At 37.2% G+C, this 23673-nt stretch overlaps 1 protein-coding gene across 1 annotated transcript in view; it reads right to left on the bottom strand.

The window, feature by feature from the left end:
- Nucleotides 1–23673, bottom strand: part of Wdr49 (WD repeat domain 49) — a 138048-nt gene that overhangs the window by 10244 nt on the left and 104131 nt on the right. Inside the window, exons 16-17 of the mRNA XM_076868745.2 lie at nucleotides 9926–10039; nucleotides 8046–8191 (exon numbers count right to left, since the gene is read on the bottom strand). Coding sequence (XP_076724860.2) covers nucleotides 8046–8191; nucleotides 9926–10039 — 260 coding nt within the window. The remainder of the gene's footprint in view (nucleotides 1–8045; nucleotides 8192–9925; nucleotides 10040–23673) is intronic.

Here is a 23673-nt window from a genome sequence, read left to right as displayed (position 1 = left end):
GCGCCTGCATGAATGTGAATAAAATGCAGTGTGAAGATTTAAGGTAGACTCTGTAATGATAGCATGGAGGCAGAATATATTGGTAATTGAGACTTATTTAAGTGTTCTTTTATAATAACAATTTTAAATTTCTGCAGCATCCTTCTGAAAAGGAGATGAACAATTTTAAATAAAAGTGATAAAAATAGGTAATATTATAGCACAATAGCTGGTTTTAGAAGCAAGCACAAGAATAGGCTGCCTAGAGAATATGATTTGAACACCTTTGAAAAGGGGAGGCTGCATCTGCAAATATTAATAGTGTAGACACCTGAGTCCATCTTTCAGAATTTTCATCCAGGCTCCACCTAGTAGTGTCTCTGTGAACCTATAAATGTTATTTAAACTCTTGATGCCACAAATCCTTCCCATAGAAAGTTGGGTCAATAATCATCCATATATCATAGAGCTGCTTGGTGGAATAATAATGTAAAAATATTGCCAATAAGTGAAATTATCACTCTTATAAGGCATCAGGCTCTGTGCTAGGGTTTCACACAGGTTAGCACAAGTAATGTTCACAGCAACCTTACAAGGATGGTACTTAATGTGTAGCCCATTTTCAGTCAAATAAATGGAGGAACACAGTGTTTCATTGACCCGCGTAAGGTCACCCAAACATGCTGTAGAATTTTGATTTGAAGCCAGTCTTATGATTGAAATTTCACCTTTATACTAATATTACTTCCACATTCTAGTCCCTTTAAGAATATCAATTTGCCCCCAAAGCAAACCATGATCACCTTATAACTTAGCAGGGATAATGACTGTGATTCCAGAGGTCACAAAATATTGCCTGTCAGCACCAAATTTACTCTCCAATGTCTGTTCTGTGATAATAGATTGGAGCCCTTATAAATATTTCTTCATTGCCAGCTGGCATGATATTGAGCTCCTTAGCCAGAGTGCACTGAAGGTGAGACACAGCAAAGAGGGTCCTGAGTCCCCCATGAAAGCTTGCCATCCAACGCTAGTGACTTTAGAAGAACTGTTTTGGCCAATAAAAAGATCCAGGAGCTGTGGGCTCCTCCCACAAGCTTTCCAACAACCCTGACTTCCTGCTTGAGTAATGGGCCTCTACTTGACTGATACATGACCTTCCTGGGGTGGTGGCAGCAAGTACCTCTATTGTATTTTGCCAGCTGACCAACAACAACCCAATGTACAAGCACAGATTGCCATGTCAGGCGCAAACCCCAGTGTCAAGTGCAAAGATCTCATAAGATATGCAGAATTCCAAGATGGTTGCAACTGCTGACTGTGTGCCCATGCCTACAAAACCTGCCCCTTTTCTCCTCCTGTCCTCAAGGAGCTCTCTGAGACCTGCTACCCTGTACACTTTTTTTCCTTGTGTTCCACCCAGCACAAGCCCCAACAAAGCCTTGTATGTATAATATTGTTTTGCCTTTTCACAACGTCTGTGTCAAATGGAGGAAAGAACTCTGGGCTGAGCTGGTAATTCTGAGATCTGCTAATACACAGCAACAATTGTAGGCTATGACAAAGAGGGAAAGTAATGTTAAACATTGTTGATAGGACTTCATATTAATGCTACCACTTTGGAAACCACTAGGAATGGGACCACCATATGATCCAGCTATTCCACTCCTTGGAATTCATCCAAAAGAACGAAAATCAGCATACTGTGGTGGCACATGCATGCCGATGATTATGGCAGTGCAATTCAAAAAATTACCAAGTTACGGAACAAGTCCAGGTGCCTGTCAACAGAAGAATGGATAAAGAAGACGTGGTATATATGCCCAATGGAGTTTTACTCAGCCATAAAGAAGAAAGAAACAATGCCATTTGCTAGTACTGGAGAATGTTATCAGTGCCCTTTCTCCAGCACTGGACTTCAACAGCACCAAGGCCCTGCAATAGCATCTCCAGCTTCAGACTCCAGCACTCAACCAGCAACTTCCCCTGTCAGCAGAGTGTGCTCCCTGTCTAGAACGACACCATGACAAACTTTCCATAATATCCCCAAAGGACAAAGAGAGGACCACCTGAGTGACGCCGCCCTGTGCACAGTCTCCCCCATACTCCTACAGAGCTTTGCAGTGAGTTCTGAGGTATAACACCTCCCTGTGGGTGGTTTTCCTTGGCACCTCCATGGTCAATTTCTAGCAAATTTCCACCTGCAGTTGCTCTGTAGTTTCTCCATCCAGTGTGGTATGGATAAATCCTCACCAACAAGGCCTCAGTCTCATCCCTGGGGTGGGTGAGACTTCCATGGTCACCTTACTTCGTGCCTGGTAGTAGAGGCTGCCCCTTCGATATCCTGCTCCTTTTATTCCTTAGAGTTCTGTTTACTTCTTACTAATCAATGTTCTGGAATGCCTATATACTGCATCTAAAATCCAAAAGGAAAAAACTGAACTTAAAATTCATTCTAAAATGTGCCTATCTTGACTCGAAGAATTCTTCAGTTTCCTCTCTCTTTCCTTCCTGCTATAGCCAGTTTCTTGAACAAGTGTTAGCTTTTCTTGGTAGATGTCCCACAGGCATCTCCATCTCAACATATCCTGAAAACTGACCTCACTTCCTAACTTTAAAGAATCTTCTTCTCCTGTATTTCCTCTCTCAATGATAGTTTTTTTACTTTGAAATATTTATCCAACCTAGAAAAATAACAATCATGCATTTCTTCATCTTTGATCACGGCACACAATCCTTTCAATTCAATCTCCTTAAATTTTTTCAAATTGCTTTCAAAGGTCTTATTTTCAAAATAATGACACATAACCATTTGGTGAGTGACTAGTGTCAGTAATTGGGCCATAATTAACCCACATAGCTCCAAAGGCAGGTATCGCTACCCCAATATAATATCCAAGAAACCAGAGAGGGTGTGGTAATTTATCCAGATATTAACTTCTAGTCAAAGGCCAAGTGATGAGTCAGAGGCATATAGCTGGCTGTGCATAATATGCCGGTTTCAGTCTGGCCCCCTTATAATGCATCCACCCACCGTATTGTTCCCTGAAGCTTTCTAAAATTCAGAGCTGGTCATATCACTCTCCTGTTTCAAAAATTTCATCAGGAATTTTGTTCCTAGATAAGATTGATAGGTAGCAGCGAGTCATCATTCTCATTATACCAGATAGATAAGAATAAAAAAAAACAGATAAATTACAAATCATATTTTTAAATCCATCAAAGGGCTGTGGAAGCCAAGATGACCACATTAAATATAATTCCAAACATAATAGAACTCTTGCTAGATGAACAGAGATGGCCAAATATTGTCTTCCCTCTGAGGATTTATCATGTTTGAACATTGCTAAGACACAAACTTGCCATAGACTGAGAGACTCTTCTATGTACAAGTAAAATCCACAGAGTCTTGATGGCTATGTGGGTTGGTGTGATGTGCTGGAATCTAGAAAAAACCCACAGCTTTGGCTAGTGTTCCCCACAGGACAGCCTCTGAGTTCTTTAGTGTGTGGGCGACTATGGATGGGACTAGAAATGTAAAGCAATGTTTCCTACAGTCTCACTGGACTTAGAAGGTAATAAACCACTAAAGGGAGAGGTTTACATCAGAAATTTGATATCAGACATGGCTTAAGTCAGCTAAAGCTCTACCTCAGCACTCACCCATCTCAGTTCCTAATCAGATAAAGATGATCAGCCACTTACCCTCTCTGCTGAACTAAGGAAAGGGTAAACTCTTGCTAGGAGAAAATAACATAAATGATGATGGAATGTGATGATTATTATTATCCAAAGTATATGTAAGAAGACACAAATTGGTGTGAATATACTTTGTATACAACCAGAGATATGAAAAATTGCACTCTATATGTGTAATAAGAATTGTAATGCATTCTGCTGTCATATATAAATTAAAAATAAAACTTATAAGGCTTGCAAAGAAGTAGGAAAATGTGACAATAACCAAGAAGGAAAAACACGTTAGAAACAGAAACAGTTCCCATTCAGATATTGGTGTTTAGCAGATCAGGACTTTTAAATAGCTATTAAAAACATGAGCACAGGGGAGCATGCCTGTAATTCCAGTGGCTCAGGAGGCTGAGGCAAGAGGATTGGGAGTTCAAAGCCAGCCTCAGCAAAAGCAAGGTGCTAAGCAACTCAGTAAGACAATGTCTCTAAACAAAATGCAAAATAGGGCTGGGGATGTGACTCAGTGGTTGAGTGTCCCTGAGTTCAATCCACGGGTACCCCCCGCAAAAAAAAAGAAAAGTCACATGCAGTGATGTGCACCTATAGTCTCAGACATGTAGGAGACTGACACAGGAGGATCTTAAGTCCAGGAATTGGAGGCCAAGCTAGACAACATAGCAAGATCTCATGCCAATAAATAAATAAATAAATAAATGGAACAGAAAAACGATGGACAAAATAAATGAAAACATGTATAATTCCAAATGGCATTCTAGAAATAAGTGTTGTGTGTGTGTGTGTGTGTGTGTGTGTGTGTAATTTTAGACATATATAAAATCTGATATTAGGAACTGATTAGGCTGGCAAAAGATTGAATTAGGGAATTCAAAGAAAAGTAACATAAAATATACAAACTGAAGGCCAGACAAGAAAAAAAGAAAAGAGGAGCATCAAAAGATTTGAGGTATAATTAAACTCTCTAAAATGCATGTAATCACAATCCTAGAATAATAGGAGACAGCAGGAAGGGAAATAGAAATATTATAGGAGAAAGATAATTTCTGAGAATGGTCATAGTTGAAGAAAGATGCATTTAGGAATGTCTATGAATCTTAAGGAGTATAAACATACAGAGAACTGTATTTAAATCCATCACAATAAAACCTCTGAAATCCATGGATAAAGGTCCTAAAAGCAGTCAGAGTAAGAAGCATCAATAATATTAAGAGTAGGATTTTAAACAGGAACTATGGAAGCAAAGAAATACGTTATCTTTAAGGAGTAGGAAGAAAAATAACCTTGCCATCTACAATTTTAAACCCAGTGAAAATCTTCTCCCACAGTCCAAATGAAATTAATGCATTTTTTCAGACACATAATAGCTGGAGAAAATATTGGTATATAGACCTATATTATAAGAAATACTGCAGCAAGTTCTTCATACTAAAGGAAATGATTTCAGATGGAAGCCTGGTATCACAAGGACTGAAGGACACAGGAAAGAATATTCACCTCTAGGGCAATCACTAAAACAATATTACAAAGAGATATAAAAGCTCTGAAGAGGAGATAACATGTAGTAATTCAGAATAATTAATTAAAACATTTCAGTGGCTCCTCACTTCTGACTAAATAAATGCCAAGATCCTTAGACTAGTAGACTAGGCCCTCCGTGATCTGGCCCCCTGTGCCTACCTAGCCTAATTCTCTTCATGCCCCTTCTAGAATACAGCCATTAGGAACTGCATGTGTCTCCCATAACACATCATGTTATTCAAACCACCTTAGATTTGCATATGCTACTTCTTTACCAGAAACACCCCCCTCTTTTCTTATCTGACTTATTGCAATTTAACATTTAATATATAGCTCAGGCCTAATCTTGTTTCCCTGAGAAAATGTCTCTGAATTTCCATGTGTTTCCACAGTACCCAGTGCTTATCTGTACCATAGCCCTTGTTGTAAACATGATTATATGTTTACTTATCTACTTTCCCACCTAGACTTTTCAAGGTCTTTGAAGGCTGGGCCTCTACATTTTATCTCTGTGTCTCCAACATCCAGCATAGATGCTAGCACATTCCATATCTACCTTAGGGAATGCCAGATACACAAAGGGAAGGCATTCAATATCTAAACGCCTACATGAACATCATTATTTCAGGATCTTCTAGTGGAAGACCATGATATTATTTATGGTATGTTACAATCTGCTTCCGTCCCCCACTACTTTATTTCTAAATGGCACATGAATACCTCAAACTCAACACATTCTAAATATGACCCATTCCATTTAACCCCTATTTGTGTGTCAGACTTAGCAACTGCCTCAGTATCTGAAGTTGTCCATAGCAGTTGACATGGAGGCATTTGTTTTAATTCTGTCCCTTTTTTATCTCTGGTGTGTCTTTTCTTACATTATTTCGACTTCTAGGTCTCCTTCCTTATCCTTTGAACTCCTCCTCATTCTGTAAGTCTCAGCTCAGATGTGACCCTTACTCTGATTTCCTTCCCAAGCCCTAACAAGGAAGAATCCGTCTTCTTTCTTGGTACCTTTGGCAAACCTCACCTGTGGTACCCTATGTCACATAGTGATCTGTAAAGTCAGTAGTTTGCATCAGTACCTCTCATAAGCTTGTGAGGATTTTAAAAGGCAGAACTGTTTTCCCTTCCAGAAAAGGCACATGAGTGGAAATCTTTTTTTAAAAGGTAAATGAAGAAAAGCTAAAGAAAGAAAATTTAAAAGGGAAAGAAAGCATGTTTTTTAAAAAACCATAGAGAAATTACAAGAAAATATAGTATAAGAAATTTAGTTTAAATTGTTTTCTTTGTAAATGTTTTTCACATGTTTTACATATTCTGATCTAGTCATCACCCCCAACCCCCAACATGCACATCCTCCCTGCCCATAAGCAGAATTCATCTTCATCCTCATCTGGCTGCACAATGTGAATGGGATTTGCTTCTGTTTACCTGTCTCTCTCTCACCTCACTCACTACCTCCTGCTGTCTATTCATCTTGCATGAATTCAGACTCCTTGCTCCATCCTGGTTTTCTCCTCTGTGCTTACCCTGGGTCGGAACAGTCTATATAGCTTCATCCTGGCTCTCAGAATCTTTTGTTAATGTCTGTTCCCCAGATGCTCCCAGTCTGCATCTCACAAGAACAAGATACCTACTCCCCCATATTCATTATTAAAGATGGATCATCCTGATGAAAAATGATAGGGGGACACTTAAAGGTTATTTAGAACCATAGTTAATGGCTTCACATTTTTTAAGAGAAATGAGCAGAAGCCACAGATGACCCTCATAACAAGCAAATTATTACAAATTTAGCAAAAAGAAATGTTAAGAAAAGATAAAAGGAAACTGATGATAAGTAGACTGGAAACTATGGTGATGAGGAATGACAGAAATACTTTGCTCATAAGTGAAATTTCAAGCAAAAATAAATAAATAATGGCGAGCAGCTGTTCTCCCTTTCCACAGGGGACCAAGAGAAAAGCATCCACAAGTGTGGACATAAGGAAACACCTTTCTACTGCAATGATTTTTATGGTTCAAGGAATCTGATGTCAGAAGATTTGGAAAGCTGAGAAGCCACAGATCTCAGACAGATGCCATGTAGTTCTGATTTTTTGACTGTTGCAGGTTGAAAACTTACACTGTTCATTAATTATTTTAAATGAGCTCCCCTGAAGTGTGCATATGCTTTCTAAGTGCTTCACTGAAAATCAGATTGTGTTACCTGTGCTCCCACTAGGGCTCCCCATTGTGGAGAAATTTTCATGCAGAAATTTTATGCAGAAATTATTCTTAAAATTGTTAGAAACTCAAAAAATTAGAATAGTCTGAAAAATTGGGCATTCTTTTGCACATCTTGTTTCAAATCTTCAGAGATCATTCACTTGTATTTTCTAAGTTAAATTTTCTTGCCCTCTCTTATTAGCCCAGCACTGCAGCTGGCAGCCTCTGAGACAATACACTTTAAGTGGCCTCTATTTTTAGAGACATGAATAGAACAAAACCAGATTGCCAGAGATTCTCTTCTAAAGCAGTCTCATGATGCCTCATTTTCTGGGACCAGTTTTGAACATTAAGGTTATTTTGGGGAGAGAGGTTCTCATCCATAGTAGATGCATAATACAAGTTCATGGCATTCTGACTTCAGAAAGGGACAAAATAAAAATATTCCTTTTTTGAATTCCAGCCTGTTGACTTTCCTGAGAGCACAGACCAGCAGCTGAGCTATAAATCTCAGCAAATTACCCACTTCATTTCACTATAACCTACAAGGCAAACATGCTTTTCTACTTTATTTTTTAAGGTTAGTGGAGAGAGAGAGTGGAGGTATATGATGACTGAGGACTTACTTTCAGAATGTAAAGGAAGCTCTGGAATTTGGGGATGCTCCTCCTCTGGCTCTTCCCTAAAGTATTTCTCAAGGTCTAGAAGGAAAGAAGGTTTCTTCACTTCCGGCAGCTCTTTCAGCCCTCGGATGCTTAATGACCTAAACGCACTTTCAAAACAGCAGGCTTTAGGGAAAGACATGGGAAAAGGACAATATCATTCATCCCTTAGAAGAAACTAGCACATTTTCAAGTTAACTTTTTAAAACTGAACCTTCCTGTTACTCAGCTGGTACAGCTGCAGTGATCATCAAACACTATAAACACAGCTGTTCAAAATAAATCCAGGGTCCTTTCTATTCAGAGGGACCAAGATGAACTCAAGACTTCCCTTTCATTTATTTATTTTTTTTTATTTTGCTTTTTTTTCCCTTGAAAATGAATATTCTGCAGTTTGGAAATGTTTCAATTTCTCTTTTATCTACGAGAAAATTATATATCCTTTGTGAAATGGAATCTATTTACTTTTCAGTATATAATTTTTAAAAAAAAAATCTATAATTTTGAATTGGCAGGTATTTTTTCACTCCACAGTAATGTAAACCAGGGCTGTGTCACTGTATTTATTATACGCACAAAGAGATGATGGGAATGCATTTTAATCAGATCCTTAAAATCAATGTTTTGGACAGAATGAAAAAAAAATGGCTTCACATGTAAGTGGGTAATGGTATAGAAATCAACGAAAGCTTAATTCAAGATATGACTTTATGTTGTTTATTAGCTCTGGGAAGATAGAAACTGTACCTTTGCCACTATGAGGCTCAGTACTTAGGGTAGGTTTGATAGTCAGCACCTGCTATGAAACAAGTCCTGTGTAGCTTTTGGATCCTGAGGCAAGAAGGGTTTTTATGCATTTTATATTTTCCTCTTTAATCTGTTTTTTATTTAAAATTAAATTATATTCATTAAATTACAAATTTAGCAAAGAGGAACTCTGAGGAAAGATAAAAGGAAACTGATGTTTCCTTATTAAAGTAAAATTAAATTAATTTATTAACTGATAAAATTTGTTTTAATTGGTATATAAAACAAAATTCTGCATATTAATGGAGTACCATGTGATGTTTGATACAAATATAAATTGCATGATGTTTAAATCAAGCTAAACATATCTATTACCTCAAATGTTTATTATTTCTTTGAAGTAAAAACACCTCAAATTGTTTCTTCTAGTTTCATGAAATATACAGAACACCATTATTATCTAGAGTCACCTTCCTGTGCAATAACATACCAGAATTCTCCTTCCTGCTGACTGTAATGCAGTACCCATTGATCACCTTTTCCCCATCCCCTACCCCGACCTCCAGCTTCTGGTAACCCCATGCTATTTCCCCAGTGCTGGTGGAACCAGGGTCCTCCCAGATGACAGGCAAGGGCTCTAGTTACAATCCCAGTTCTGGTAACCATCATTCTATCATCAGATTCTATGAAATCAACTTAGATTCCATATGAGTGAGGTTATGTAGCACTAGTCTTTCTGTGCCTTGCTTGTTTCACTTAACATTAATGGTCTCCAATTCTACTCTAGTTGTCAGAATTATCATTTCTTAAATGCTTTAGGGAAAGTGTCAACATTCTGATGCAATCTATTTTGGGAATCACAAGAAGCACTTTACACATGTCTTCTGGCTTACAGTTGCATCACTTACATGCTGTATAGCCTTAAATAAGTTACTTAATATCTCTGAACATTACTTTCTTCCTTTGTTTAATGGATACCATAAAATCTTACATTAGGTTTTTAAAGAAATACAGACATTCCTGGCATACAGAATTTATCTGTTTCCCTGATTCACATTGATCTATAAAATAACATAAAACTATATCAAAGTGATTACTTACTGGCTGATTTTTGTATAGTTTCATCATAATAAAGTTTAGGTGTTTTTTTCTTATAAATATCTCTTTCCTCATATTTTATGTCTGAATTTATATCTTCTGATAGTTTGACACTGGAAAGAAATAATTCACGATGAAATAAAAAATTAACTACAAGGTCAGTTTGTGGCAATAAGTACATATTATACTTCTACCAAAAAAAAAAAAAAAAAAGTCAGTTTCTGTGTACTTAAGTAGTGACATCTATTTATACTAATCAAGCCATACCTTTGAATAAAATACTTGCTAGCCAGGTGATGATATAAAAGAGTGAGAACCACAGGCCAAGAGTCTAGTTAAGCAAGAACTCTGTTCCCATAACAACTGGAAAGTCAGAAAAAAAATATGTAGAATGAAATTTTACAGAAAGACACACACATCCTTTCCCAATGAGTAAATTAATTACAAGGGCAACAAGGAACAAGTAGAAGTGATCCATGTCAAGTCCTCCATCTTCACTTAAGGTATCCAAAATGCAAATGTTCAGTATATTTAAAGCTTACCATATGCATCTATTAAAAAAAAACTCTAGAATAGTTGAATCCACAGAAAAGATTTTTTATCAACAAAATGTAGGGAGAGAGGGAGCTCCTTATTTAGCTCTATGAAAATTCTGTGAGAAAAAAAGAAAACAATCTCAAATACTTAATATTCATTATTATAGATTTCAAACTTAACAGCCATAGCTGGTGGTTGTCAAAAATCAGTATTAATGTCTAAGAAGCACCACACCTAAAAACTCACCCTTTTTCCCCAAGCCCCGGAGAGCCATGGGGACCTTTGCCTGCCTGTGTCCTTCTGATTCCCTTCTCTGCATTCTCTGGCTTTTCAAGACTCTCCTTCATCCACAACTCTGCTTCATATTTTGTAGCTGTAGGACCTTGAGATATTTCTTATATCCTTGAACTTAATTTTCCTTCTATGCAATGCGATTTTTGCTGTGGTTTACCTCCTCCTTTAGGAGGTACAATGGATGAAAGATGGTGATGTACCTAATATATAATATTATTCAATAAATGTTAATTGCCCTCCTTCCTTTTCCTCTACTCTATTTTTACTGTATCTCACAAATCCAACTTAAAATGTCAATACAAGCAAAATTAAATCTATGCACCCTTAACATTAATATCAGACGCTATATATACAGCTTGAAGTAAGAATTTATTGATTTTTTATATAACATAAACAAAATTTTCATTTAGAATTCTTTTGGAGTTTACAGAAAAGATATGACAATTCTTCAGAGTTCTGGTATACCTCTCATCCAGTTTTCTCTATTGTTAATATCATTTATTGATTGATTTGTATTAAATAATAAATAATCTCAAATACTTAATATTCATTATTATAGATTTCAAACTTAACAGCCACAGCTGGTGGTTGTCAAAAATCATTATTAATGTCTAGGGAGCACCAGACCTAATTAAATAATACTTACAATTTTCTGGGGGAAAGGTATATTCTTAACCCAATAACTGCAAGTCCTAACTACATCATAGCCCACCTTTCCAGTGTTCACCAACTTGTTATTGTTACAGATTCCTTATTTATTTATTGGTACAGGTGATTAAACTTAGGAGCACTCAGCTACTGAGCCACATCCCCAGCCCTATTTTTTATTTTATTTAAAGACAGGGTCTCACTGAGTTGCTTAGTGCCTCACTGTTGCTGAAGAAAGATGTCTTTGAACTCGTGATCCTCCTGCTTTAACCTTCTGAGCCACTGGGATTACAGGCGTGCACCACTGGGCCTGGCCTCTATTGTTAATATCTTACCATTTATCCCAATTAAAAAATCAAATTGGTTATATTATGAGTAATCAAATTTCAAATTTTTAAGAGTTTCTACTAGTATTTTGCTAATTTCCATGTTCTGTAATAACAAAAATGTTCTACTTCATTATCTGAATCCTGAGACTTCTCTGGCCTGTAACAGTTCATTGTACTTTTCTTGTGGATCATGATCTTGACAACTGTGAAGAATATGGGTCAGACTTTTGGTATAATACCTCTCAAATTAGGTTTGCCTGACATTTTTCTTAAACTGGTGTCATTCATTGTTGGGAGGAAGGCCACAGAACGCAAGTGCCCTCATCACATCCAATCCAAGACATGTACTATCAACCTGACTCCCCACTGCTGATGTCAGCCTTGGTCACCTGGCCAAGACTGTGTTTGCCCATTTTACAGTAATAACAGCTTACAGCACCCACCCGAATGTTACTTTTTCTCTGGAAGCAACTTAACCAAGCACAGCCCACACTTGAGGAGAGGAGTTAAGTTCTGTTTTTAGAGTAGGCAGAGTACCTACATAAGTTATTTGGAATTACAGATTTTTTTTAGGAGGGTTTTGCTGTCCAAAAGCCTTAAGGTAGGTGGGTAATTTTTTTTCCCCAAATCATGCTGGATTGGCCTCCCTCACAATATGCTATCTCCTATAAATAATAGCATGCTATTTAGCCAATGTCTGTGCTTTGAAAACAGAATGATCATTTTAAGAAAGGAATCTGTAACAATAACAAGTCGGTGAATACTAGAAAGGTGGGTTATGATGTAGTTAGGCCTTGCAGTTATTGGGTTAAGAATATACCTTTCCCCCAGAAAATTGTTGATGAAGTACAAAAGGTTTGGGAGGGTGGGCTAGAAGCAAGAAGTTCCCTTTTTTGACTAGTTAACATCAGACCTTGATTTTCCCCAAAGCCCACAGAACTCTCGCCTGCCTTTGGACTATTTGCTTTCTGGCTGACTCATCTGGTAGTGTCTAAATTAACTATCTTTTTCTGTAAAAATAAAATATTTTGTCTTATCCACAGCAGGATAGAAGCAGGCAGGGCATAAAAGAATCTTCTTGGAATTATAACAAATTGCACTACTTACTTAGATGGCTGCCTGTGAAATGTGGTTAGATTGATAAAGCTGCAAGAGAAAGGGAAACTGTCCACAGGACTAGATCAGAAGACCAACAACAAATTGCTTCCTTCACATAGACATCGACATGGGGGAGTGGTTACCATGAAAGTGTGTTGGGGACTGAGAAGAGGTGACCGTTCCTAAGAGTAGATATCATGGAGAAAGATAAAGAAGAAGAAGCATGCAATGAAAGACCTTAAAGAAACTTCTAGGCAAAAATACCTCATATGTCGGGCCTGTTGTGGGCTCTGGCAACCTTAGCACTAATTCTGTGAGAAGGAAAGACTGTAGCTAATCTCCCTCCTCTGAGCTCTGGCTGCAGAGAGAAGATGATGACAGATGATGACTGTATTGCCCTACTAAGCAATAAAAGGAAAGTGAAAGGACCTTGAGTGGTGGCTTTCACATAGCGGGTCCTTGACAAAATACCAGATGACTTGACTGTGACACACCAATTTTTAAGGTTTTTATATGATGCTTGTTGGACAGAAGCACAGAGTGGTGGCAGAGGGCTAATTCAAGCCAGAGTGTCTATGTTTGGATTTGATCTACTCAGAACCAAGTTAGTTAATTTGGTTCTGAGTGAATCACGTAGCTTCTCTCTGCTGTGGTTTGCTGAGCTATGAGATGGGGATGATGATAACAGCGATTGCCTAAGATTATACTGAAATTAAACGACTTAAACACATGAAGGCCTTAAAACAGTGCCTGGAAATGGTCAGAGCTCTATAGGGACTGGCTACTATTAAGTTCAAACAGAATAAGATGATACTTTTCCCTCAAAGCGGGGCATTCCAAGAGCCCCCTGTGAGTCAGTTCTAAAACCCCTGGGAGCTACCATTAAGACAAAAAGTAAGAAGATAAGGCACTCCCCCAAATAATAACTTCCTGCACCTACCTGTAGTTGTAAGCCTTAAATTTCAAAAATTAAGTAGATTTTCATTTGTCATACCTGAGCATAGGATAATTATTGCCACAGATTGTTGGTAAAAGCAGATAGTCAATCCCTCAGGTGTTTTATTCACATAAGGTCTATTTTGAAATGAGATTTGAATGTTACATATTTTTTCTTGAAGATGTCCATCCATTTTCTAATTCAATTTTTCTCACAATATATGCTGACAAATAATTAGGTTATCAATACCATACAAGTAGTTTTAGGTGTCAGTTCTCTGTCAGTTCTCCAATTTAACATGGTTAAAACACCTTAATTGTAAGTGTGCCTTAAGCGGTCATGTATAAACTTGCTCAGAAATTTGTGTAATTTCTCCTCTGATTATTTATTTCTGTTAAGCAATTTTATAAACTGTAAACAAGGGGAAATGTGTCAAATAATAGAAGGGGAAATAGAAATGATCTTTGTTGGCCTAGAATAAGAATAAAGATCAGTGAATGAGAGTTCTATGACAGGATAGGCCTGACTTAACATTAGAATCATTCTGTAACAGAGTGTATGACAGTGAATGAATGTACTGCATAGAAATTACTCAAAAAGAGACTGGGGTGTGCTTCTTAAAGATGCCACAAGAGTTAGTCTGGCACACTTCTAATATCCCTTTCAATGTTATTATTAATTTACTAAAATTAATAAACATGAAAAATGATGTTTACTTTGCAAACAAAGAATCCAATTTAAAAAAATGATATCTTGCTAGTAGTTTTAAGAGGACAGTAGCATCCAATCTCAATTCCAGGACAGTAAAGCAGCCAAAAATTTCACATTTCTAGACAGCGGTTTTAGTGAATGTCACAAAGACCTCTAAATCTTGTGATTCAGCACTTCCACTTCCAAGAATTTACTCTAATGATGAATTTCACTGGGTACTCCAAGATAGGCCCACGAAGAAACTTAAAAAAATGTTTTCCCAGTTAAAATGTGTAAAAGCTATATGATAAGCACTGGGGATATAGCTCAATGGGACAGTGTTTGCCTAGTATATGCAAGGACCTGGGTTCAATCCCAGTACCACAAGCAACAAAAAGAAAGCTACATGAAAAATTTCTAGGAAGTCATTATGATTATTGATATCCATAGATGCTCACATTAATTAATACAGAAATGTGTTCACTATATTTAGTAAATTAGCATATTGCTAAATTAGCATATGCTAAATTAGCATATTGTTTAGTCACTATATTTTTAAATGACAAAACACACTATAAACTATATTAAGTCACCAATTTATAATATTTTTTTTTAATTTTCACAAGAATACTTGGAACAAAGTCTGGAAAGTGAAATGCCTTAGCAATGGTTTTTCTACGCTGATTTCCTCTTTTTCTTCTTGCTTGTTAGTAATTCCAAATTTTCCCATAAAGAAAACATGTTATCTTCACAATATGAAAATATTCTAACTTTATGTTATCTAAATGAATCGACTTATATAAATGTTTCTAGATTAAAATAATTTTGAGTCCAAAAATTAAATATTGCTATAATTTAAGAAGAATTCATGTCTACTATGGTTATTTCTTATTATATATCTCTTCATTTCTTTTTTATTTTTCCATTTTTTAGTCAGAGTATAATTTTTGTAGAATTTAAGGCAGGAGGAAATCTGTATCTCTGTATGAGCTATTAAATTAGCATTAAGACTTCCTTTGGTCTTTTAAATACTACATTCATCTTCATCTCTCAGGATTTAAATGGAAGTATGCTCTTGACCACCTACCTACTTCTATTATAAAATATTATAAGTGGTATGAAAACCAGGTATTTGTGTACAAGCCAGAAGATAATATACACCAATTGTTTTTTCCTGGAAAGATAATCTTAGGCACTAAAATGAGAATATACTTTTAAATCATTTAATTTTTCCTGTATGTTAACTGATTCTTTCATTTTCTCTAGACTTTTTCTTTTTCCTTCTCCATCTTTCTTAGCCATGCCCCCAGATGCATATTCACATACACACCAAGTATGCTTTTTCTTGTTTAGTCTCTCTAAACTTCCACACACATTTATCTTTCCTTCAAATTTTTGCATATGGACAATAACTGGCATAATATCCTCCTTGAATTTATTAATCGAATTTATTACTATGACTAGGTGAAGGGGCACATTCTTCAGAAAACATTTTCTTAGAAAGAAAATTGTTGATAATCTCTTCAGTATTAGACAGAAGGCTCGAAGGACACTTCATAGCTGACAACTCCACTGGACCATGTTTTCCACATAGGATTCCTGGTAACATTCCTGGGAGAAGTGAGGGATGCACCTGGCAGTTCAATTCTGAAGACACATTTTTAACAATTTTATTTCAATTAGTTTGGTGATTCCTAAATGGCATTACTCCATATGCTCTCATTTCAATCCCTTCATCTGAATTAAATGTAACATGGTTAAAAACAAACATTTTTAAATACGGTTAGCACTTTTGATATATTATTTTGTCCTTCGAAAAAGTACAACAGAGAAAATTTTGCATCATCCCTGCCCCTACCTGGGAATCTCCCACAGCTTACCTAAGCACAACCCAGGTGAGAAGATTGCTCTTCTGTATGCCCATTTATTATAACAGAGAACAAAGCTTGAGGTTAAAAAAAATCTGTGAATTTAAAAACATATCAGCAATAATTTTCATAAAACAAAGTGCTTAAGATGAATAGGTAATGAAATACAATGGGATGGAAATTGAGAGAGTAGTAAAACATTAAAATTCCAATTTTCAAATCTAAGGAACGGCTGATAAAAATTGTTAAAAGCATAACTGAATTTGTCACAGGGAATGGAAAATTAGCATATTGTCTGAAATACTCTTAAGCAGGAATCTGTAACATTTGTTTTCCCTTTTTCAGGAGTGTGACATGAGGAGAAATAGTGATGTTGCCCTAGGATGACTTTATTTCCTTATCTGCAAAATTTAGTTGGGTGTGTAGGTAGGGGCATTTTATCTTTCCATTCTCAGCACTCTCTGCTTGTACAGGTTTTGTTATGCTATATTTCTAAATTGGAAATATCCTTTTGCCTGAAAATAAAATGCCACTTGACATTTCAGCAAGCCACAATTCAAGGAAATGGAAGAACAAATATCAAAGTATAATTTAGTATAAGAGGATGTCTAAATAAGATTTTTTTCTCTCTCTTCTATTTAGCTATCAGCAGAAGTCCAAAATGTCTGAGAGCAAAATTCTTAATTAGGAAGTAAAACGTTCCTATGTTCCAAAGGGAAGTGCTAGATTCCTTGTATATAAGCCCACTTTGCCAAGAAGATAGCTCCCAAACTGACTTGTGGTGCTTAGGCCAGTCAGCACCCTAGGATACAAGAGACACAAACTGGACATTAACAGGGAGGATTGTATCAGAGAGAGTTATAGGTATGTGCTGAGGCCTACCCCATGAGAGCAGAGGGACGCTTCTTTGCCTCTTATTTCTAGCCTCCAGTCATGTTGACCAGTCAAAGAACTTGATGTACAGCCTCTGGATAACCAAGAGAGGGACATGGTGGATTGGGTTCTCATTCATACCTAAAAAGTCTACAGGTAAAAAGTTGTGGCTCAATTGGGTAAGGAAGGGATAGAGTGGGTGGAAGAGTTGACATAGTGAGGATGTAGGAGTTTCCTAGGAGCCAAGCAGAAGTGAACCCAAGAAGAATTATGTACAAAGGGAAAGCCTGGAAGTATGAGGGGGTTAAAATTAAAAATAAATAAACTGTGATGGACACAGGAGAGAGAGAGCCAAAGAGCACATTCGTTTGGAAATGTGCAATCAGAGGTCTTGAGTGGGACCATCAAAGAACCCTCAACTGGACCCTGGGGTGAGAAGTGCCGCTGTCTGGCTGGGCACAAGATCACGAGCCACTCAAACAGGAACAAACTTTATTTGAAAGAACCACCAATAACACGTCCGCCCGGGAAGCTTCCCGATCCACCCACGCGGCGTTCTGCTGCTCCTTTTCCGGAACTCCAGCGCAAGCGCCTCCCCGGAATTCCCTCCTACTGTACTTTCCCAACCAATGGGAACTCTCCAGGAGTCCCGCAGCAGGAGTCCGGTATCCATATGAATGTAATTTTTAACATAATCATATCATCTCAATGGCTAGCTGGCATCACCTTTCAATCAAAAATGCCATGCATCATATTAATTGGCTGTGGCTCCCAGCATCTCCCCCCTTCTGTTTAATTAAGAAGCAAGTAATGTGGCTAGGGACCGTGCCTGTTAGGTTTGTCCAATTCAACATATGGTTCTTACCCGTCATTGGAAAACTGACCTTTAGGCGTCAGCCTCCTGTCTTAGGTTGATACCATTGCAATTGGATCATACCCGTCACTGACTACCGGTCCAGCAAATAGCCATAATTGTGGATAGGCCTATGCACCAGTGGGGGGGTGAGGTTCTTTGCCTCACCTCTGTTGGCCCCCAGATTTGGCCTTGGTGCCAGTGGGGGGGTGAGGTTCTTTGCCTCACCTCTGTTGGCCCCCAAAATTAGACCATCACTAGTAGAAGGGAGGAGGATACAGAAATGCCACAACACCACATCAATTGACGACTCCTAGGGAAAATTGCATCACTGGTGACACATCAGCAAAGATACGCCAGCATTACCATAATTTGTTGTATCAACGGATAGATCACAGTGCATACAAGTGATACATAGTCCAGGCAAGTTTTGTAAGCAGTTCAAAGTGGAGGAATCTATCAATATGTCCATTTCCTCCCAAGATCATTGATATATCAGTTTATACAGTTTGTTGTGATAATTATCGAAGAAGTTGTAGTTTGGTTTCATCTTTGTCTTCACCGGCACTGGGATGAAAAATAAGAATTCTGACAATGATGTTAAAGAGAAAAAGAAAAAAAATGTAACATTTTAACAGGTACTAAGAAAACATTTTTTTTTTTTTTTTAGAACAATTTACATTATCTTGAACAGAATTATTAAATATAATGAAAAGGAAAGATGAAAATAAACAAACAGATTTGTTAACCTGCTTATTTGTACACATATTAAAATAATTTTTAACAGCTGTTTACCCAATTTAAATTAAACCATTAAAATGACGTGAATAATAAAAAGTACTTGGATCCATTTTTTTTTTTTTTTTTTTTTTTTTTGAGCACTCCTCATATATGATCTATGGACATACGCACATATAGACACATAACACAAAACAGAAGTGTGCACATATAACATACAACACATAAGACAATAGTAAAGGCCTTGTAGTTTCACCTAGGTGAAATCTCCATTGCAATGTTAAAAACTCCACAGTTAAAAAATAAAACTGATCAGAAAAACATCAACCTAGGTCTGTATGAGCTCAAAAATAAAATAGAACCTATGATATGGAAAAATGCAATAATAAAATAGATATTGAAAAAAGCATCCTGGTTAATCAGTCGCAGATGTAAGAATGGCCAAGCTGGAGTTCTGGATATCAGCTGTTATGGATTTGAGTCAAATTATCTTCTTTTTGATCTGTAGAAATCGTTTTAGTTAGTCTTTCTGGAATCCAAATCGGCTGCTGTTCTCCCTGTGGAAACACGCAAACAGAGCCCCGACTCCAGACAATTACTGGGTCAGGACCTTTCCATTGTCCTGTTAGAATATCTTTCCAAAGAACTTTAGGCTTATGCACATTTTTTGGATACATATGCCTTTCCGCAGCACTAAGTCCTGATGAATCCAAATTTAAAAAGTTTAGAGTAAAGAGGGTTATTTTAAGTTTATCTTTGGGGGATATATACCCCTTTCCAATTCCCTCCTTTTGTTTTAATAAGTACATTTTAATAGTTTGATGAGCTCTTTCAACTATGCCTTGTCCCTGTGGATTGTATGGAATTCCTGTTATGTGAGTAATGCCAAATGATGAGCAGAATTGTTTAAAAGAGGTAGAAGCATAACCGGGACCGTTATCTGTTTTTAACTGTTTTGGAACGCCCACAGTGGCAAAATTTTGTAAGCAATGAGCTATAACATCTTTAGTTTTTTCTCCGGCATGAAGGGAGCCCATCAAAAATCCGGAAGAAGTATCAACTGTAACATGCAAATATTTTAATTTTCCAAATTCTGGCAAGTGTGTGACGTCCATCTGCCAAATATGGTTAGGTATCAGTCCTCTAGGATTGACTCCAAGATTAACTTGTGGTAAAAATGTCACACAATTTTGACATTGTTTTATTATATGTCTGGCTTGTTCTTTAGTTATTTTAAAACGTTTTTGTAAAGTATTAGCATTGACATGAAACTTTTTATGAAAATTTATAGCTTCTTCTATTGTGGAGAAAATATGTATGTCATGTGTAGATTTATCTGCTAATTCATTGCCTAAACTAAGGGCTCCAGGCAATCCTGTATGTGCCCTGATATGTCCTATAAAGAATGGATCTTTTCTGTCCCAGATTAGACTTTGTATAGTGGAAAACAAAGAGAAAACAGTAGAAGAAGGGGAAATCCTACCTGCATCTTCAAGGGATACTATAGCATTAACTACATATTGACTATCAGAAAATAAATTAAATACAGAATCTTTAAACATCATAAAAGCTTGTAATACTGCATTAAGCTCTACCTTTTGAGCTGATTGTTTGGGTACTAAAAATGTAAAAGTTTGATCAGGGGTAACTACTGCTGCTGTACCATTATTTGACCCATCAGTGAATATATTTGGAGCATTCATGATAGGGGTCTTTCTTGTCATTTTTGGAAAAACTACAGGATGCTTAGACCAAAAAGACAACAAAGGATTAGATGGCAAGTGATTATCAAATGAAACATTAGATTTACACATGATTATTGCCCAAGTATTTAACTCATTGGCTAACTCATCAATTTGATCCATAGTATATGGAGTAATAATTTTATTGGGAGAAATCCCAAACACTCCCTTTGCTGCTTTTATTCCTTTGAGTATTAATTGTCCTACAGCCTCAGGATATCTAGTAAGAATAGTATTAGGAGAATAAGATAAATGTATCCACAATAATGGACCTTCTTGCCAAAATACTCCTGTAGGAATATTTTTTGTTGGTAGTACAATAAATAATAAAGGCAAACTTATATCAATTCTATCCAAGTGCATATTTTCCATATATGTTTCAATGATTTTTAATGCCTTTCTTGCTTCAGGCGTTAGCATGCGGGGTGAATTTGGATCTGATGGACCTTTTAGGATATCAAATAAAGGTCCTAGCTCTCCTGTTGGTATGCCTAGATAAGGCCTTATCCAATTTATGTCTCCCAATAACTTTTGAAAGTCATTAAGTGATTTGAGTTGATCTACTCGTATTTGAATTTTTGGTGGACGGACCATGGTTGAGGATAACAGGACTCCTAGATAATTAATTGGAAGATTTAATTGTACTTTATCTATTGCTATCTCTAGATTATAATTTTTTAATAAGTTTGTAAGTGTGGCATAACATTCCAGCAATATGTTTTTATCTTTATGTGCCAATAATACATCATCCATATAGTGAAATATTTGTAGTTCAGGATTTTGATTTCTAAGTGGTTGGATTGCTTTGTTAACATAAATTTGACACATAGTTGGACTATTAGCCATCCCCTGAGGGAGTACTTTCCATTCATATCTCTGATCAGGACCTTCATGATTTAGTGCAGGGATAGTAAATGCAAAATGTGGACTATCCTCAGGATGAATAGGAATTGAAAAAAAACAATCTTTAATATCTATAGCTAAAACATACCAGGTTTTTGGTAAAGCAGACAATTGGGGAATCCCTGATTGAGCAGGTCCCATAATAACCATCTCATTATTAATGGCTCTTAAATCTTGTAATAATCTCCATTTACCAGATTTCTTTTTAATAACAAAAATGGGAGTATTATGGGGAGATATGGAAGGTTGTATATGTCCTTTCGCTAATTGTTGTTTAACCAGATCATGGGCTACTTGTATCTTTTCTTTAGTCAGGGGCCACTGAGGAACCCACACTGGTCTTTCTGATTTCCAAGTAATTTTTATTGTCTCAGTGGCCCTTTCTGAAAATCCAACCCATGTCTGTCTGTTCCTTGATCTATTTGAATTGGTGCTGCTATATTTTGTCCTTGTTTTCCTAATCTTTTTTCTTTTTTAAAACCTTGTTTAGCCCTAGTAGTGGGCGCATTAGGATTGATGTTATTTGTTAACGTTAAACCTAATTGATCTAGGACATCTCGTCCCCATAAATTTATAGGAAGATGATCCAATACATATGGCTGTATAGTTCCCTCACATCCTTCAGGATCCTTCCAATCTAATACCATTGCACTTCTATGGGGATTAGTAGCCACTCCTAGGCCTCGAAGCGTTTGAGTGGCTTGTTGTAATGGCCAATGTTTTGGCCATTCCTGACTAGATATGATGCTAAGGTCTGCACCTGTGTCCAGTAGCCCATTAAAGTCGTATCCTTGAATATTTAGTTTTAGCATGGGGCGAGAATCTAAATTTAAAGACAGCATAGCCCAATCTACACCTGTGGAGCCCAATCCCCTGGTACCTCTTTCTACAGTACGACTAGAAAATTTATCATGTAGGCTGGGTATTATTAGTAACTGTGCTATTCTATCCCCTGGTGAGATAACTGATATGCCTCTTGGAGAACTAGCTATAATTTTTATTTCACCTTCATAATCGGGATCAATTACCCCGGGACTTATCATAAGTCCTTTTAGTGTGGAAGAACTGCGTCCCAATAATAAGCCTACCGTTCCTTGGGGAAGAGGTCCTTTTACTCCTGTGGGAATAATTTGAATTCCCATCTCTGGAGTTAGTACTGCTCTTGCGGAGGCGCAGATGTCCAGCCCTGCGCTCCCTCTAGTTTGTCTGATGAGGGATTTAATGGATAATGTGTCCTGGGCACTACCTTGATGGTGCTGTTGGGTTCCTCCATTGCCCCGTATATTTGTGGTTTTGGGCCCCGGAGCATTGGGCCCTCCAGTCCGTTTTTTGGCAATGGAGCCTGATGCCTTTCTCCACGATATCGTGGGTAAACACTTGATCCTTGTCCGTTTTTTGATAACGGAGTGCCCTCTATGGTAGTTTGAGAACGGCATTCATTAGCCCAATGTCTCCCTCTACGGCATCGTGGGCAAATACCTGGTATTCTATTTCTTTGATACCTAGCTTTGTTAAACCCTCCTCCTATGGGACAATTCCTTTTAAAATGTCCTGTCTGATCACAATTGTAGCATGTTTTTGGCCTGGCATCTAAAGCCTGTTGTACTGCTGCTAAGACTTGTCCTTGTTCATTAATGTCTCTACATAATTTAATATATGTGTTTAAATCTTCATGTTTCCATGGTCTAATGACCTCTCTGCAGCAACGATTTGCTTGGTCATAAGCCAGTTGTTTTATAAATGGCATTGCTTGTTCTACATCTCCAAATATCCTAGAAGCTGTCTGAATAAGCCTATCTACAAATTCAGCGTAAGGTTCGTTAGTTCCTTGTATTACCTTAGATAACTGTCCTTGTAAATCTCCATGCCCCTGTAAAGTTTTCCATGCCCTAACTGCATCTGCAGCAATTTGTGCGTATACACCAGGATCATATTCAATTTGTTGCCGTTGACCCTCATAAGGTCCCTTTCCTAACAACATCTCCAGATTTCTTTGAGGGTAACCGGCTGCTGTATTTCGCCTAGCTGTCTCCATGCAGAATTCCTCATTGGCAACCTTCCATAACAAATATTGTCCTCCATTTAGCACAGATCGACACATGTTAGCCCAATCTGCTGGTGTCATGTCTAAGTTGGTAATAGATTCAACCATGCTTATGGTGAAGGGTGCTTGCGGGCCATAGGTTGTTACAGCCTCTTTTAATTGCTTTACTGTTTTGAAATCTAGAGCGCGATGA

This window comes from Callospermophilus lateralis, chromosome 10 (genome assembly GCF_048772815.1).
Source record: "Callospermophilus lateralis isolate mCalLat2 chromosome 10, mCalLat2.hap1, whole genome shotgun sequence".
NCBI lineage: Eukaryota > Metazoa > Chordata > Mammalia > Rodentia > Sciuridae > Callospermophilus > Callospermophilus lateralis.
This window is presented reverse-complemented; position numbering and strand designations above follow the sequence as displayed.